General features: G+C 39.2%; 1 protein-coding gene across 1 annotated transcript in view; it reads left to right on the forward strand.

Moving 5' to 3' along the window:
- Nucleotides 1-18,205, forward strand: part of HAS2 (hyaluronan synthase 2) — a 30,379-nt gene extending 12,174 nt beyond the window's left edge. Inside the window, 3 exon segments of the mRNA NM_214053.1 lie at nucleotides 1,187-1,813; nucleotides 14,705-14,806; nucleotides 16,540-18,205. Coding sequence (NP_999218.1) covers nucleotides 1,187-1,813; nucleotides 14,705-14,806; nucleotides 16,540-17,469 — 1,659 coding nt within the window. The 3' untranslated portion in view covers nucleotides 17,470-18,205.
- The last annotated feature ends 456 nt before the right edge of the window (nucleotides 18,206-18,661 follow it).

Below are 18,661 nucleotides of genomic sequence, written 5' to 3' on the forward strand. Positions count from 1 at the left end.
ACAACAAGAACTCCCTCATCTTTAATTATGATTTATTTCTGCAAGCATCTATTGTGTCCTTACTGTGTTCCAATAAAGTTCCTGGTCACCAGGTTCTTCCTGGTGGTCACCAGGTTCTTCCTGGCTGCTGTTACTGGTGGTGAATGAGGGAGACGGCCAGATGAGCAAAGGAATGCAGTTGAGCATTTCAAGGGCTTTGATACATGTTTGTGTAGAATATTTATGTACAAAGAAGTTTTAATGGCAACAGAGACTTAGGAAACAATTGAGTCTACACACCCTCATTTAACAGATTTTTAAAACTGCAGCCCAGAGAGGGAAATGTGACTGGCTCAAGGTCCCACAGCTCACTGATGGAAGAGCTAGAGGAGTAGAATCTATGTGTCCTTATGTTCGATCTCAGCTAGCTGCATGGGAAAGGTGTGAGGTGAGGGATTTGCATTGGAGATGAGATAAAATTACACCTAAGAAATTTAGCAAAACCTGCAGATTTTTCACTGGCATTGGGGTTCTGGTGCAAAAAAACCCAGTGCATTGCTCACCAAAAAATTTAGATTCTATGCTTAGCCATGATCACGTATATAGAGTACATCCTTAGACATGATCTAACACACTAAAAAGAATGCACGTGTGTATTTGTTTGATGCCTTATGCTTTTCAGTGATACTGTTGCACCATCTCATTTGATTCTTGAGTCTTCAGAAGTGTGTCCAAAGGGCACCCTTGAAGTTCTTGTCTTGGCTCAGCCTTTAAAGAACCTGACTAGCATCCATGAGGACTTGGGTTTGATCCCTGGCCTCACGCAGTGGGTTAAGGATCTGGCGTTGCCATGAGCTGTGGTGTAGGTCACAGATACGGCTCAAATCTCACATTGCTGTGGCTGTGGCATAGGCTGGTGGCCACAGCTCCATTTGAACCCCTAGCCTGGGAACCTCCATATGCCGTGGGGCAGCCCTAAAGAGACAAAAAGATGAAAAAAAAAAGGGGGAAAAAATGGGTCCTTATTTATCTCTCTTTTGCATATGAACCAACCGAGGTGCAGAAGCTCACACAGCTATTTAAGTGAGAAGCTCAGGGTTAGAGCTACTGGAATGCTTCTAGTCCAGTGCTCTCCCTGTGATACTGTGAGTATGACAAGTATGGGACAAGAGTGATTAACCGAGTGTGTCGTGTGATTACTTTACAGATGCATTGTGAGAGGTTTCTATGTATCCTGAGAATAATTGGAACCACACTTTTTGGAGTTTCTCTCCTCCTTGGAATTACCGCTGCTTATATCGTTGGCTACCAATTTATCCAAACAGATAATTACTATTTCTCTTTTGGGCTATATGGTGCCTTTTTAGCATCACACCTCATCATCCAAAGCTTGTTTGCCTTTTTGGAGCACCGGAAAATGAAAAAATCTCTAGAAACCCCCATTAAATTGAACAAAACTGTCGCTCTTTGCATCGCGGCCTATCAAGAAGATCCAGACTACTTGCGAAAGTGTTTGCAATCTGTGAAAAGGCTAACCTACCCTGGAATTAAAGTGGTCATGGTCATAGATGGGAACTCGGAAGATGACCTTTACATGATGGACATCTTCAGTGAAGTCATGGGCAGGGACAATTCAGCCACTTATATCTGGAAGAACAACTTCCACGAAAAGGGCCCTGGTGAGACGGATGAGTCACATAAAGAAAGCTCCCAACATGTCACCCAACTGGTCTTGTCCAACAAAAGTATTTGCATCATGCAAAAATGGGGTGGAAAAAGAGAAGTCATGTACACGGCCTTCAGAGCTCTGGGACGAAGTGTGGATTATGTACAGGTAGGTTTCCAAATCTGCCAGGACAAACATACATTTAAATAAAGAACCTTTTGTATCTCTCCAGTCATATGCTATGGCCCATCCTTGTCCCTTCTGGACACAGTACTCCTTTCAGTTCATTTGAAAACAGTACGACTGTTGAAAGCACATTCTGAAAGAGAGGGAAAAAAAAATCTTGTAAAACGGTCTAAACTGTCTATGAAAATGCTTAACGTGTACAGTGTTACTGGTTGGGAATTAAGGTCATTTTGAACTGGAGACCCTTCTTTTCCCCTCCCTTACCTCCTCTGCCCCCTTGGTTCTGCCAAATCAATTCCAACGTCATTTTCCACACTCAAAATCTCCAGCGTTGTATGAAAATAGTATCTGCCCCAGCAGAAGGCGCTTGAGAAAATCTGCAGGACTGAGAGAAGCCTACAAAATATTTTTCACAGAGACTGGGCAAAATCAGGGTGGTGAAAACAATTTTGATTTAAAAGTGTAGGAATTCAAACCTGAGACACAAAGAAAAAGAAAAAAAGGGAAACAAAAACAAAAACTACAAAAACAAGGAAAAAAACCTCCCCAGAACAAAATCTAAGTAATGTTTATTTCATTCCCCAAACAGCATTACCTCACTCCCTGCAACTTGACCTTTGAAAGCATTTGTGATGCTGTTTGCTTGCATGAAAATTTGACAGGCTATGTCTCTCATTAGTTCCCTGACAGCTAACGCTAGGGTTTCTCCTCTTCTAGTGCTCACTGCTGCTTTTCTTTCTCCCTTCCTTCCTTCCTTCTCTTTTTGCTGCCCCTGCATCATATAGAGGTTTCCAGGTCAGGGATTGAATCTGAGCCACAGCAGAGACAATGACAGATCCCTAACTCATGATGCCACAGCAGGAACTTCCAGGAGGCTTTCTTCTTTAGAACTTGGGTTCCCGTGAGTTTGCTAGTTGTAATTTTCTGCAGATACTTTAGTTAGATTTTGTTCATGAAATATCAAGAAGGGAGAAATGTCTCTATCTTTGTATATCTGCTGGGCTCTCTTCCTCTTAAATGTGACGTCATTGTTCAGAAGACCCATTGTATGTTTTAGGGGCATTTATCAACACAGTGATGCCCAGTGGGTCTTTGTGTAATGGCACAGGAATAGACACTGGCTTCACAGTCAGTTGACTGAGGCTCTAATCACAGGTATTACTAGCTGGTGGACCTTGAGCATGACTACCTTCCAAACTTTGGTTACCTGGTTAGAAGAAACAAAGCTCACAAGGAGTTTGAGATAGTTATTTCAAATTATGTATCCAAAGGGACTTAACCAAAAGATGTTGATAATGATGTCACTGTTAATATTTTGAAAGTGATTGCTGTTAATAGTATGATTTTTTAAAAATATAATTATCTGGTTCTTGCTTAAAAACTAGTACCTGTCAATTGCCGCCACAGGGTAATTTAGCTAATATCTGCAGAATTTTGACATTTCTTCGGTTTATACCATATGCCTACTAATCTTTCTTTTAGGGAGTTGATTAGAGTTTTGCCCCCCAAGTGTCTCCTCATTTCTAGAACTTCCACGAAGAAGGTTGTTTCAGTTAACTCAGGATACTTTTACATATTTACATAGGCCCTGATGAGAGGATAAAATGAAACTTTTAAAGGGATGGATAGGGAACTTACAAAGGATTGAAGAATGAAGTTCTGGGTCTGAAATGAGAAAACATCTGTTTTCATGTTTTGCCTTTAATTCCAATTAAAACAATTGCTATGTTTGTCATTTCTAATCAAGACGTCATTGTGTGGTTTTTCTTCCTTTTTTTCTAACCCAATTCTCCCAAAGCCCCTTCTCCCATCATCTTGTTTTGAATTTTGTTTGTTTCCTTGACAACTTGGCTTGTGCCTATCCAGGAAAAAAATTAATACAAAATATGAAATGTTGGAGTAGGCTTTTTGCTAGTGCTCTAATGAGGCTTGAGAACTTTCTTTCCTTCAGGATGAAGCCTCCAGATAGAGGGACCCTAGTAATAGCTGTTAACTGGGCCCCGAATACTCTTGAGACTCTCAGCCCATTCAGAGCACCCAAAGCAAGGGTAGAAAAAAAAATCTTTTGGCATTCCAAAACCAGTAAATACTTTCCTGCAACGTCTTATTACACCCCTTGATATCTAACCATTCGTGTCATATATAAAAACAAATTTCATAAGGTCCAATCTAATATAGTATTCTCATCATTCTGACTGACACAGGGTCCAACAGAAAGACGGGGGGAGGTGGTTGAGGATACTGGCTCCTGAGCATTACAAGTGATTCGACATGGAGTTCAAGTCGATTAGGGATAGAAAGAAGCAAAATTCAGCTGCTAATACCCAAGACAGTGGGGGATGGGGATGAAATTAACCATCTGCTCATCCTTGCTAACCTGGTTGGAGACCACTGCTTAACTGTTCACAAAGATAGCCAGAATGATGGTTTCCAGTTGCAGCTGGGTCCTCTGCGATGGTCAGTGCTTTTTTCACTTGATCTTTTTTTTTCTATTTGTCTTTTTAGAGCCATACACATGGCACATGAAGGTTCCCAGGCCTACACCACAGCCACAGCAACGCAAGATCCAAGCCTCGTCTGCAACCTACACCACAGCTCCCGGAAATGCCGTATCCTTAACCCACTGAGCAAAGCCGGGGATCGAACCTGCAACATCATGGTTACTAGTCAGGTTCATTAACTGCTGAGCCACGACGGGAACTCCTCACTTGATCTTGAATAGATATCTTGCTTATTCCTCTCATGTCTATTATTTCATATCTTCACCACTCTCCTGGGACCTTAACCCCAAATCTTCCCTGCTTAACTGCTAACAGATGACCTTGCATCTCATAAAAGAGAACAGCAAAAGTAGAGCTCTGAAGGCTGTCATGATCTGACTCTTCTGCTTACAGTTTCAAGGGAACCCAACCTCACTTCCCATCTCAAGGTTTTAGCCTTTCTACGTACACTTCTTTTTTTTTAATGATTTTTTTCCCAGTATAGTTGGTTTGCAGTGTTCTGTCAATTTCTACTGTACAGCAAAGTGACCAAGTCACACACACACATATATATATATACATTCTTTTTCTCATGTTATCCTCCATCATGTTGCATCATAAGTGACTAGATATAGTTCACTGTGCTATACAGCAGGATCTCACTGCTTATCTACTCCAAATGCAACAGTTTGCATCTATGGCTACACACACTTCTGTGCTTTCTGGGATGGCTCCCTCTGATCTCTTGCTGAACAAGCCTTTATCAATTACCACCTCTCTCTCCCCTCTCATCCCTAGTCTTCTTTAGTAACTACTATTTCAACCTTGTAGCCACTCAATAAATGCTGACACAGACTCTGGAGGGAAGCTTTAGTCTAAGACAAAGCTAGTGTAGGAAATTCATACATGATGTGAGTGGCTGCTTCTAGAAATAAAGATGTAAAAACAGAAGAAAGATAAAGTGAGAAAATATGATATAGGGAATGAGAAGAAAGAAGGGGGGAGGATGAGGAAGATTTTCTTCATTGTGAATCAAAGTTTTTCTGGAGAAACTTTTTAAAGATGTACAAAATAAATGAGCGAAATTAAAATCATCTGCAGCAGAAGTGGGATGGATAAACTAGGAATCTGAGGTTAACAGATACAAACTACTATATATAAAATAGCACAGGGAACTATAGTCAATATCTTGTTTTTGTTTTTGTTTTTCTGTGCCCACAGCATGTGCAAGTTCCTGGGCCAGAAATAGAATCTGCACCATAGCCACAACCCAAGCAACTGCAGTAACAATGCTGCATCCTTAACCTGCTGTGCCACAAGGGAACTCTAGTCAATATCGTATAATAATCTATAACAGAAGATAATCTGAAAAAGAATAGAAGCATCGGTATAACTGAGTCACTTTGCTGTACATCTGAAACATTGTAGATCAATTATACTTCAATTAAAAAAAACCATCTGGGAGTTCCCCTTGTGGCTCAGTGGGTTAAGAACCTAATAGTGTCATGAGGATATGGATTCAATACCTGGCCTTACTCGGTGGGTTAAAGATCTGGCATTGCCACAAGCTGCAGTGTAGGTTGCAGATGTGGCTCGAATCCTGCTTTGCTTGGTTGTGGTATAGGCTGGCAGCTCTAGCTCCAGTATGACCCCTAGCTCGGGGAGTTTCCACATGCTGCAAGCACAGCCATAAAAAGAAAAAAAAAAATTTAAATCATCTGAGGAGTTCCACTGTGGTGCAGTGGGTTAAGAACCTGACTGTAGAGCATCTTGGGTCGCTTTGGAGGAGGAGAGGGTTAAAGGATCCAGCGTTGCTGCAGCTGCAGCATAGGTGACAGCTGTGGCTTGGATTCCATCCCTGGCTCAGGAACTAGTATCTTTTAATATGTAGATTACATAATTGCTTTATTCATATCTCTTCATTGAATGTTGATATTACAAGGGAAAAAAACAGTATTGTCTGATGTGTGCATTAAAAATTCCCCAGGTAAAAAATATAAATAAGTATGAATATTTTAGAAATGGTAATATTATAGGAGGCAAATTTATTGTGAATTTAAACTAGCAGTACTGTAGCTATCATTGAGCAGGAGAAATAAATGTAAGACTGAGTCATTCATAATAATAGATTTGACCCTCATTCATGGAATCTGTATTTGCAAATTAACCTACTGACTAAAATGCATTTAATAATCCAAAATCTATAATTGCAGTGCTTTTGCGATTATTTGCAGACATGTACAGAGTTGCCTGATGTGCATGTTCCCAGTTGAGGTCAAAGAAGATTTATGCTTTGCCTTTTTGTTCTAGCTTTTATATTGTAAATAAGTAACTCCTCATGTTTTTCATGTTTTTGTGCCTTTTGTTGCTGATGTACCTTTTTAAATGGTCTACAAGTGTAGCACTGAAGTGCTACATATTGTTTCTTAATACAAAAAGGCTGTGATTGCGTTATGGCAGAGTTTATTAGATGAGGCATGAGTTGCAGGGCTGTTGTATATGAATTCAGTGTTAATGAATTAACAATATCTGTTAAATAGGAGTTCCCGTCATGGAGCAGTGGTTAACGAATCCGACTAGGAACCATGAGGTTGCGGGTTCGGTCCCTGCCCTTGCTCAGTGGGTTAACAATCCGGCGTTGCCGTGAGCTGTGGTGTAGGTTGCAGACGCGGCTCGGATCCCGCGTTGCTGTGGCTCTGGCGTAGGCCGGTGGCTACAGCTCCGATTGGACCCCTAGCCTGGGAACCTCCATATGCCGCGGGAGCGGCCCAAGAAATAGCAACAACAACAACAAAAAGACAAAAAAACAAAAAAAAACAATATCTGTTAAATAAGTAAACACAAATAAAACAAGGTAAAGCCTTGATCACTAGACAAAAATGTGACCAGAGGCTTTGAGGAAGCTAACTCCATATTTCTGCTCGAAGCAATTTTTTGATATTTGCTAATTCCTGGTTTACGGAAACTTTAGTGCTACCATGAATAATGAGAATTGACTATGTAACATTTGATTGGTTTTTATTTTCTGAAAATTTCTGAAGTGTCATGTTGAGAATGGTAATGTGACTTCTTATCCTTCATTTCAGAGGATGAAATTAAGAGCATTTTTTAGAGGATTGAAATAAGAATGAGGAAATCAAATTTCTTGATTTAACTCTGTTTATTTGCCATGGGCCTCCACCGGTAGAACAGATGATTTTTGAGATCACTTCTAGCTCAAGACCTTAATTGAGTACTGTTTCCATTTCTTTCTAGCAACATACCTATGCTTTGCAAGAGTGGGATCAAAACAAGCAAACCAAAAAGGAGTATATCATCAGAATCTTCTTTTCATTTTTATCTCTCCTTTCCCCAAAAGTTGGGGTCTTGAAAGTAAACCTTGATTCAAGGCCACCATAAGGCAATTTCCTTATTCCCTTCTCTAGTATGAGAACTCTAATAATTGGAATAAGAGCGTTTCCTGGCTTAAACTTTAGAGGAGACAACATTTGTTTTCTCATTTTTCCAGCTGCCTTGTCACCTTTGCTTTGCACCTTCTATAACTCTCATTCATGTATAAGCCTCCCTGAAAAAGAACGAAGACTAAACAACTGACTCCTTTTTCACCCTAATGTCTCAAAAGAATTCTAGGTTGCCTGAAGGAAAACAATATTTTTTAACCATTTGGGTAACACAGTCTACTAAGGAAGGCATATATCTTCCTAATTCTCTTTAGAGTGACAACAAAGGGCTACCTTGTTTCGATGTCTGTGATTTACAGGCTTTCTATTGGCTAGATTTGAGATCCTATGTCATCATAAACCAAATTACTATAAGAGAGGACCATCCTCCCCATCCCCCATCTCCCCAAAGTTTCTTGTTTTTTATTTGAGGGCATTTGATTTTTCCTGTGATGGTTTTACTGATAAACTTCAAAAGATTTTTTTTAATCCAATTAAATTCTTAGATTTTATTATTTTGTTTTTACCACTCAATCTCTGAAAAACCATTCTCTAATATTTTTCCCTGGTAGAGAGCCCAAATGAAGAACTTTTACAGTGCATGCTTAATAATTCAACTTTTTAATTTAACTTTGTTGGGCATTGGACTAGGCATTAGTTTCTGTTGAATGAGTCATAGTTCATTTACAGTAATGAGAGAAAGGACCCCTTTCTTCATTGGACTAGTGTTCTTAGTTTGTACCTCTGGTTTTCATTGATCACTTCTTAGTATATTTGTCTTCCTTTAGTTGAGCATTTACTACAAGCTAGCTCTCATAAGTGCTATACATACATTGTCTAATTAATTTCTCAGACAATAAACTTATGAGGGAGATATAATTATCCTCATTTTCACCTGAGAGATGGAGATCTAGAAAGGTGAGATAAGGAGTCTAAGATTAAGAAGTTAGTTCAAGTGAACATAACTGGTCAGTGGTAGACTGGGGCTCAGATCTGTCTGACTCCAAGGCTTAGCATGATACTCTCTTTCCTTTCAGTAGTGTGTTTACTGGCATGGTACTGTGAGGAGTTTACGGGGCTTGCACCATCCTATGTTTGCTAGTAAATAACTATTGGTGAATTTTTAAATTCTGGCCAACCTCTTTTCACAAAGGAAATATCTTGGGGGAAGGAAGAGTTAGGGGGGAATTTCCATTTACTATGTAATTAAGTTGTGGAAGGGAAATCAGGTAGTGGGATCATGACTAAAAGTAAATTTCAAACATAGAAGGAAGAGTCTTACTAGGTTAAGAGGAAAGGTCAAGGTTAAGAAAGGGTTGAGGTTTACAAGCCAGCAAAGGATGAAGGCAGTAGCAACAGAAGGGGTCATGATTTATTTTCAACCTGTTTGTGCCCTGAAGGCATTCAGAGTAATTAAGATTTCCTCTTGTTGTGTAGCTCTCCATGCCCTTTGAAGCAGTGTGGGGAAGGCAGAGATGAAGAAGCTACCAGTCGGTCTGAAAGGAAATATGTTTTAAAAAAGTGAAATATGGAGAACTTGGCATTTTAGATTTGGGTCTTAGAATTTGAAAGGCATTTGGTAGAGTAAGTAATGGGAGATTTTTATTTAAACTACGGTAAGGTAGATTAACTTGATGAGTGAGGTAAGTTGGAGTGAATTTAGTCTAATAAGTTATGTAATAGGCAATGATAGTCTATATTTAACTGTCATAGATAGTTCCAGACATATTTGAATTTTTTCATTGTGGTAAGAGATTCTTTTTCTTTTCTTTTTTTTTTTTAGGGCCACACCCACAGCATATGGAAGGCTAGGGGTAGAATTGGAGTTATAGCTGCGGGCTTACACTATAGCCATAGTAACACACAGATCTGCGCCACATCAGCGAATTACACCACAGCTCACAGCAAGACCAGATCCTTAACCCACTGAGATAGGCCAGGGATTGAACTCGATTCCTTATGGGTACTAGTTGGGTTCGTTACTGCTCCGCCACAATGGGAAATCCAAGAGATTCTTTTCTTTTCTTGTCTTTTTCCTAGGGCCGCTCCCGCGGCATATGGAGGTTCCCAGGCTAGGGGTCTAATCAGAGCTGTAGCCACCGGCCTACGCCAGAGCCACAGCAATGCCAGATCCAAGCCGCATCTGTGACCTGACACCACAGCTCATGGCAACGCCGGAGCCTTAACCCACTGAGCAAGGCCAGGGATCGAACCCGCAACCTCATGGTTCCTAGTCAGATTCCTTAACCACTGAGCCACGACGGGAACTCCAAGAGATTCTTGATATATAATCAATTCCCATATTCCTTTTAGTAATTCTCTCTACTGTGTCATCTATTTGTGGTAATGATCGTCATTATCTTTTACGTGTGGGCTTTTACTTACAGTATAAAAATCTAAAGATTATTACCCTATACTAATGGTGGACTTCCCTATGATCCTTTGTAATTACAAAGGACTTTTATATTCCATGTCTCACTCCAGTATCATGGTGATAGTAAATGACTTATTCAAGGTCATAGAAGTAGTGAGATACTGGACTCATGACTTGAGTCTTGGATTCTGAGGATTATAATAAGCAAATCTTGGCGAAAGAAAAAAAAATCTAGTTCGTTAATGTTTTATACTTTTAATGCAATAACTCTTACTTATAACCCATGGAGAAAGAGGGAATCTTTTTAAAAATCTGCTTGAATTAAAATTGGGGCTTAGAAGATATTTTAACTTTTTAATTAAATTTTATAAAAGAGAACCCTCCTCCCCACAATCAGTAATTTTAGACCCAGCCCAGGGTTGGTAAACTTTGCTTGCAAAATCCCTGATAGTAAATGTAGGCTTTGCAGGGCATATGGCCTTTGTTGCAGCTATTGAACTTTACTGTTTTCAGTGTGGAAGCAGCCATAGATAATATCGAAATGAATTTTCACGGCTGGGTTCCAATAAAGCTTTATTTTTGGACTCAGAAATTTGAATGTCCTATAATTTCCATGTGCCACTTCTTTGATTTTTTTTTTCAACTATTTTAATAGGTAAAAGCCATGTTTAGTCTGCAGGCTATATCAACGGGTAGCAGGCTGAAATTGGCGTGTAGACCTTAGTTTGCTAACTCCTGTTTTAGGGAGAAAGGGGTGAGCATTAAATCTTGCCTAGAATAGGGAAGAAGGAAGAGCCATGGTCATTTGCACTTTAGTTGATGATTCTGTGGTTAAGACGGAGCAGGCTGGTTCCTCCCATGAACATCTTTTTGTCTTTACATTTTGCATTCATGTTAATCAAAATTTGATGAGTTTGCTTCCCTTATATCTCCCAGTGAGAAGTCCTACGACCAGCGATCATGTAGTTTAAACAAATTAGAGTGATACATTCAGTGTGGACAGAAAGATGTTTTGATTTGTTCTCTAATCGTTTCCTGTGCAAATCATGTCCTGTGGTTTTTCTCAGTGTGAGGTTAAGCTCTTTGTGAACTGGTCTATGTCTCCCACAGCTTCTAGCCTAGAGCTAAATAGCCAACATTTATGAAGTTACACACTTGTCATTAATTGGGGAGGAGAGAACTAGAAATCCTGTTTTACCAGGATGATTTTCAGAAGGGCTAAAGTTACACTTTTTAACACACTCATAAATCAATACCGTTCTGTCCATGAACTAGACACTTTCACAGACTGTCATAGAGGGCGACTTTCTAGTTGGCATTCTATCACCAAATAACATCCAGAAACTGAACTTCTTGAAAACGCATGAATCCCACTACAACCAACCCCTCCCAGGAGGTTCCTGAGAGCTTTCTCTTCTGACAGTTAAACTCTCCATGTGAACAATCTCTCTCAGAGAAGTTCTGGCACTTTGCTGTTGGAAACTGGGAGGGGTGGCACCAATTTACATATGTAGAAGTTTGGTTTGAGTTTAGTCCTTTCAAAGAGGCTGTTCCCTTGGCCTGCTTCTGCTGGCTAGCAGGCGGAGTTACTTGAACATTAATTCTAGATTGCCCCCTTCCTGTTGTTTTTAGTCTTATTTTAGCTTGCTGGTTTTCCCTTTTCCAGCTTGAGTCAATAGAGGTGGGTGTGGCCATAACTTCTCAGGATGCTGAGAGGTTGAAAGGTGGGTTGAACTTCTGCCTTCACTTTTTACTGTGCTAGTTACTGGGCTGCCAGGCTTGTGCCGTGTACACAAAACAGTGATCGACAAGGCAAGAGAGGCAAAACATGCTACTGGGGGAATCTGTTTAGGTTTCTGAGGCTTTGGGATTGCTCAGGCACAAATCCTAGTACTAGTAAAATTCTATTTTGCTGAATGGAATACTAATCCCTAGCGGCTCTCTAATTTTCTTCCTCTAAAGTAAGACCATGCTAGGCCAAAACAGAATGCTCCCCCCAAAGGGCCAGGAAGTTATTTAGAAAATACGTGTTTCTAAATAAGCAAAATAAACAATTCAGAAATTAATTTTAAAATTATAAGTTCAGGTTCAGGGAGGTGATGAATTCATTTTTTAATTGGATACCCTATATACTTTTTTATAAGATTTTTATTTTTTCTATTATAGTTGATTTACAAAGTTATGTCAGTTTCTGCTGTATAGCAAAGTGACCAAGTCATACATATATCATACATATATATATATATGCACGCATTCTTTTTCTCACATTATCCTCCATCATGTTCCAGCACAAGTGGTTAGATATAGTTCCCTGTGCTAGATGCACAGTAGGATCTCATTGCTTATCCACTCCAAATGCAAGAGTTTGCACCTACTAACCCCCAAATCCCAGTCCATCCCACTTCCTCCCCCTCTCCCTTGGCAACCGTAAGTCTGTTCTCCAAGTCCGTGAGTTTGTTTCTTTTCTGTAGATAGGTTCATTAGTGCCGTACCCTATATACTTTTTAAGTCATAAGTTGTAGGAATGCACTTGAATTACTGTTTTCATCAACATTCCTCCTTAATATATATTAATTAATAGCTTTTCAGAAAAAAGAACTATTAATAAAATTAAGACAGACACATTTTTTAAGACAGGACTTTTTTTTTTAAATGTTGGGATGTCCTACAATATATGTGAGGGACTCACGCCATATACATATATAAAGCTCCCATCAACTCTGAGTTCATGCTTCTAAACATTATTTTCATATTTTTTTCATTCCAAACTGATATATCAAATCTCTATTTTTATAAAGTCATTTGGAGAAATGTAAAAATATTTACTCGTGATATAAATAGACTAAATGTTGATTAAATTCATACATATAGCCAGACTACACAGGAAAATAATGGAATTGGAGATAACGCTCCTATCTCTACTGATCATATCACTTTTTGCTTGCATGTGGCTGTGAACCTGTTTCATTACATGTCAGCTTTGATCAGTTTCTATCTATTAGGGCCTGGCTGCATTCTCCAGAAAAGAATACAATGCTATTAGCATTAGTCAGGATAATGAGGTGGCTGTTCTTTTCCCACTTCTGATTTTCTTTGATTAAACTCCATCCATAGGTATAACCTACCTAATTTCTCCTTAAAAGAAGTGACTTAATCTGATTGGTAGAGCTCCCATTGTGGCTCAGTGGAAACGAATCTGACTAGCATCCATGAGGCTGTAGGTTCGAGCCCAGGCTCATTCAGTGGGTTAAGGATCCAGCATTGCCCTGAGCTGTGGTGCAGGTCACAGACACTGCTCCGCTCCTGCATTGCTGAGGCTGAGGCTGTGGCTGTGGCATAGGTTGGCAACTGCAGCTCTGATTTGAACCCTAGCCTGGAAACTTCCATATGCCTCAGGTGCAGCCCTAAAAAGCAAAAAAAAAAAAAAAAAAAAAAAAAAAAAATCTGATTGTTGAATGTGGAAGGAGTAAGGGGTAACCCAGCCCCTCCTTCCCCCTTCTGCCTACCACCAAGGAGTAGGCATCTGCATACCTTTTAAAGGTGTCCTTAGGAGGAGGCTGGCCCACTTAAATGCTATTTGGAACTGATGCATCTGACTCATTCTGGGGGACATAATTACAAAGGCTGCTACTCCACAGATTTAAGCCCTATTCTCCACGTAAGCTTTATGAATACACAGTAATATCTTGGTTTCTCATCTCCTTTATTCTTTTTCATTTTCCAGTAAGTTTATAAATCAGCGTGGAAGGAAAACTACAATTTATAACCCTGCACCTTTGGCCTCTAGTAGAAATTTCTGTGAGCAGTTCATGGGTATAGACAAATCCTAATAGTCGAAGTTGTAGCTGGTTTGGTTTCCAGATTGCCTTTTTGGCCTATATAAAGTTTATTTTTAAGAATAACAAGTAGCATTTCTGGAATAGTTTAAGGTAACTTACATGTGCTTTTGTTTATAAAGAGCTAGGTGAATATTGAACATGCTAGAATAAAAAAGTGGTCTGACCATCAAGCTAATTTTCATTCTGATAGAATGTCATCAGCTAAGCCTAGGTCATATGGACATCTTGCTTCAGAATTACGCAACCAGCTGTAGAAGAAGTATATTCACCACATTAAAATATAATCACTGTTAAAAGTGCTTCCTTTTCTGTATTATCATAGGAATTTCTGATCATCATTCAGACCTGAGGGATAAGATATTTGAAAGCTTTATCTTAGTCAATTAAAAAAGGAGAGACATCTGTGGTGATCAGTGAACACATTTTCACATCCTGGAAACCTAGGATATTACTTGGGAACATCCTTGGCAAACTGGGCAACGCTGGTCATCAACATGACACGCCTACCTCATCACTTCAGCTCTTCTGAAGTGTTGTTAACTGAACTACTGAGCTTGCAAGCTCTCTGTATGGGCTGTAATATAACAAACTCTATCGTCCCCATTATAGTCCCCATTATACTTGCTTGTTGAGGCCTTGTGACATTAAGGCTGAAAACATAATGAATATGCCCCGTTTTGACTGTATGGAACACACTCATCATCTTCTTTCCTTTAACTCATTTCTTACCTTCCATGCAGGTTTGTGATTCAGACACCATGCTTGACCCTGCCTCATCTGTGGAGATGGTGAAAGTTTTAGAAGAAGACCCCATGGTTGGAGGTGTCGGAGGAGATGTCCAGGTGCGTATGGCTTCCCTTTTTCGCAGGAGTCGTTTTTAGGAACCCCCTCACTCACTGCCTCCTCGAACATACATTTATTATCACACACTAAACTCTATGCCAGGTATTATTTCTGGTGCTGGAGAAACACTAGAATGTGCCTTTGATCTGCTTTGCTTTCTCTTCTGCCATCTAAATTGAAATAATCTAGGATTTCTTTGCTTAATCCTATAACACATGTATGTAGTGGCTGAAAAGCTATATAAAATATGATATAAATATGTAATGATATCTCCCATATCTTCTTGAGCTACAACTTAACGTTCTGATAAAAAGATGTCGGAACTCATTTAGTATGAGGGTTAAAAAAATGGAAGTATGGTAGAGAATGGATTCTATATTGTGTACCTATGTATTTAAAAGCTGAGCAATGTGTGGTTGGTCAAAAATCCAAATTAGAAAACAAAGGAAAAAAGGGAAGTGGCAACTCAGATTTGCAATTGTGAAAAAGTCAAAGAGGAGCTCCCATTGTGGCTCCACCAGTTAAAAACCCAACATAGTCTCCGTGAGGATGGGGGTTCTATCCCTGGCCTCATGCAGTGGGTTAAGGATCTGCAATGCTGTGAGCTGTGGTATAGGTTGCAGATGTGGCTCGGATCCAGTTTTGCCACTGTGGTGTAGGTTGGCAGCTGCAGCTGTGATTTGACCCCTAGCCCAGGAACTTCCATATGCTACAGGTGCAGCCCTAAAAAGAAAGTTAAAGAAACAATTAATTAACCTGAGTTTTCCAATTATTACTTATTTCCCATTATTTGCCCTCAATGGAGAAAAAAAATTAGTGAAGTAAATAGCAATGAAAGTGATTTGAACTTTGTGGAATAGGACAACAAATATATGAATAATAAAGTGAGTCTTGTGCAAAAGTGCAATTAAATTTTAGTAAAAGGTGAGAAGCACATGGAATTTAGGCATCGTGCTGCTGTATGACCCCTTTTGTAAATGCATGGTACGAGTAAAGGCAAAGAAAATGCACTAGATGGACAAAGGAATACTTGGGTGACGAACAAGAAGCATGCAAAACCCAGATAAAAACTGAACAAAATTGAAACAGGGGAGAGAATTAAGAAATACTGCCCTGAAAGCTGATGATTTTTAATAGCCTTTATATAGAACATTATTTCGGGATTTTCAAGTTTTGGGGTGAAGCCATAGCAAACCCTTTTATCACTGGCATTGCTAAAGATGGGGATGAAGGAGATGAAGGAGAACAATAGTGTTTTTACTCATTACTAATTTTTTACTCATTCCAAATTTCATAGCATAAAATTATGAGAAAAATTTTAACTCTGGATGAGTAAAAAATTAACAGAGCAGAAGAGAATAGGACTTAAAATTTTTCAAATATTGGATGGTAAGAGAGAGTGGGAGAAGAATGTAAGGGCTGAGAACTAATGCCTAAAAAGACTCAATATTTTAACGTAACGACAAACGCAAGAAGTAAAACACACAGCAAAAAGAGTACAGAGTGATGAAATGGAAAAAACATTGTCAGTGAGTCTTAACATATAACACACAGCTTAACAAATTAATCCAGTGGTACATAAAGTAAAGTAAAATCATGTGAAAAAGAAGAAAGAAGCCACATTGAAGGCTAAAGAAACATCATTCCAGGCGCTAAACTCACAATGGAGCCGATTTGGGTGGCATTTTTAGCTGAGGTTGACCTTCATTTACTTATTTTTTTCTTCCTGCAGATTTTAAACAAGTATGATTCCTGGATCTCCTTCCTCAGCAGTGTGAGATACTGGATGGCTTTTAACATAGAAAGGGCCTGCCAGTCTTATTTTGGATGTGTCCAGTGCATTAGTGGACCTCTGGGGATGTACAGAAACTCCTTACTGCATGAATTTGTGGAAGACTGGTACAATCAAGAGTTTATGGGCAGCCAATGTAGTTTTGGAGATGACAGGCATCTAACGAACCGAGTGCTGAGTCTGGGCTATGCAACAAAATACACAGCTCGGTCCAAGTGCCTTACTGAGACGCCTATAGAATATCTCAGATGGTTAAACCAGCAGACCCGTTGGAGCAAGTCCTACTTCCGAGAGTGGCTGTACAATGCGATGTGGTTTCATAAGCATCACTTGTGGATGACCTATGAGGCAGTTATCACCGGGTTCTTCCCTTTCTTTCTCATTGCCACAGTAATCCAGCTCTTCTACAGGGGTAAAATTTGGAACATCCTCCTCTTCTTGTTAACTGTCCAGTTAGTAGGTCTCATAAAATCATCCTTTGCCAGCTGCCTTAGAGGAAATATCGTCATGGTCTTCATGTCCCTCTACTCGGTGTTGTACATGTCAAGTTTACTTCCCGCCAAGATGTTTGCCATTGCAACGATAAACAAAGCTGGCTGGGGCACATCTGGAAGGAAAACCATCGTTGTGAATTTCATAGGACTCATTCCAGTGTCAGTTTGGTTTACAATCCTCCTGGGTGGTGTGATTTTCACCATTTATAAGGAATCTAAAAAGCCATTCTCAGAATCCAAACAGACAGTTTTAATTGTTGGAACGTTGCTCTATGCATGCTATTGGGTCATGCTTTTGACACTGTATGTGGTTCTCATCAATAAATGTGGCCGGCGGAAGAAGGGACAACAGTACGACATGGTGCTTGATGTATGATCTTACATTGTTTGATGTTTGCAGTTACACTTGCAGACACACACAAAACCTTAGTTCCTCTAGGGACTGTACAGTATTGTGGCATCAGATAATGCCACCCAAGGAGACATATCACTGCTGCTGGGACTTGAACAAAGACATTTTATGGGTTTATTTTAATTCTGCCAAAGTCAAATGATACATCAAGAAGAACTCAGATTTAACCTGTTATTTCTAGGAAAATGGGAAGAATTCTTTGTTTATGCACTTTTTCCTTACTGTACATCCGCCTAACAGTGTTTTGCCCTATATACCTCACTAGTCATGCTTTATGTGGGTTATCATGGAAGAAAAGGATTTCGGAAACTCAAGGAAAAGTTCTTTCAACATATACAACCTAACTTATGGACTGTGTCGATAGCTAATTTTTTTTTTTTTTTAAAGAAAGGTTTTTCTGTTTAACTCTACCAAATGAAATGCCAAAGGAAATTTTACAGGCCATTGGCTGTGCTGTATTTTTATATAATTGTACTGTGTTTTAAAATTTTGTATGCCAATTTTAAAACAAATTTTGCATATTTTATATTTTACTTCTCTGCCAAAATACACCTGTTCTTCCTTTTTTTAAAAAAAAAAGAAATAAAATAGGTTCTGAAAAAATTCATACTTAAAAAAATCCTGCCCAAAATGTGAAGCTTGGTTGACTGATGTTGTTCATGATAGAAAGAATAAAATGTGTCTCTCTCTCTCTCTACCTTTAAAATGGAATAGTTTATTTCTGTGAAAAAGTATTTAAACTTTCAATATTTTACCTTTTTCATTTCTTTTAGAGAAGGTCAATATACCTGTCACCCTTCAGGAGTAGAAATTCATACTTTTGTGTACAAAAAAAGAAACCATTGAAAAATCAAGGCCAAAGGGGTAGAAAAGTGCAATTTTTTCATAATAGTAAGAAAAGGGAATGCTAGTTCTAATCACTAAGCATCCAGCACTGGACAAAACCTGAGTATTGAAAATAAGTAAGATTTGCAGATTCACACAGTGTGTTCTCACACCGTTTTCTCAGGCTGAGTAAAATCGGAGAGTGGAAAAATTATCTGTATAATTTCGACAGATACAATGCAGTTCATCATTTTGTTCCATGACCTGTATTCACGGAATCCTGCCCTGTAGGTATATGTTACCTACTTTTTTTTTTCCAGCTTGTCAAGTC

Source organism: Sus scrofa, chromosome 4 (assembly GCF_054392235.1).
Source record: "Sus scrofa isolate SSC_HxYL_T2T_F1_AM1 chromosome 4, Sscrofa_HxYL_maternal_Yorkshire_Landrace_v2.0, whole genome shotgun sequence".
In the NCBI taxonomy this organism is placed as follows: domain Eukaryota; kingdom Metazoa; phylum Chordata; class Mammalia; order Artiodactyla; family Suidae; genus Sus; species Sus scrofa.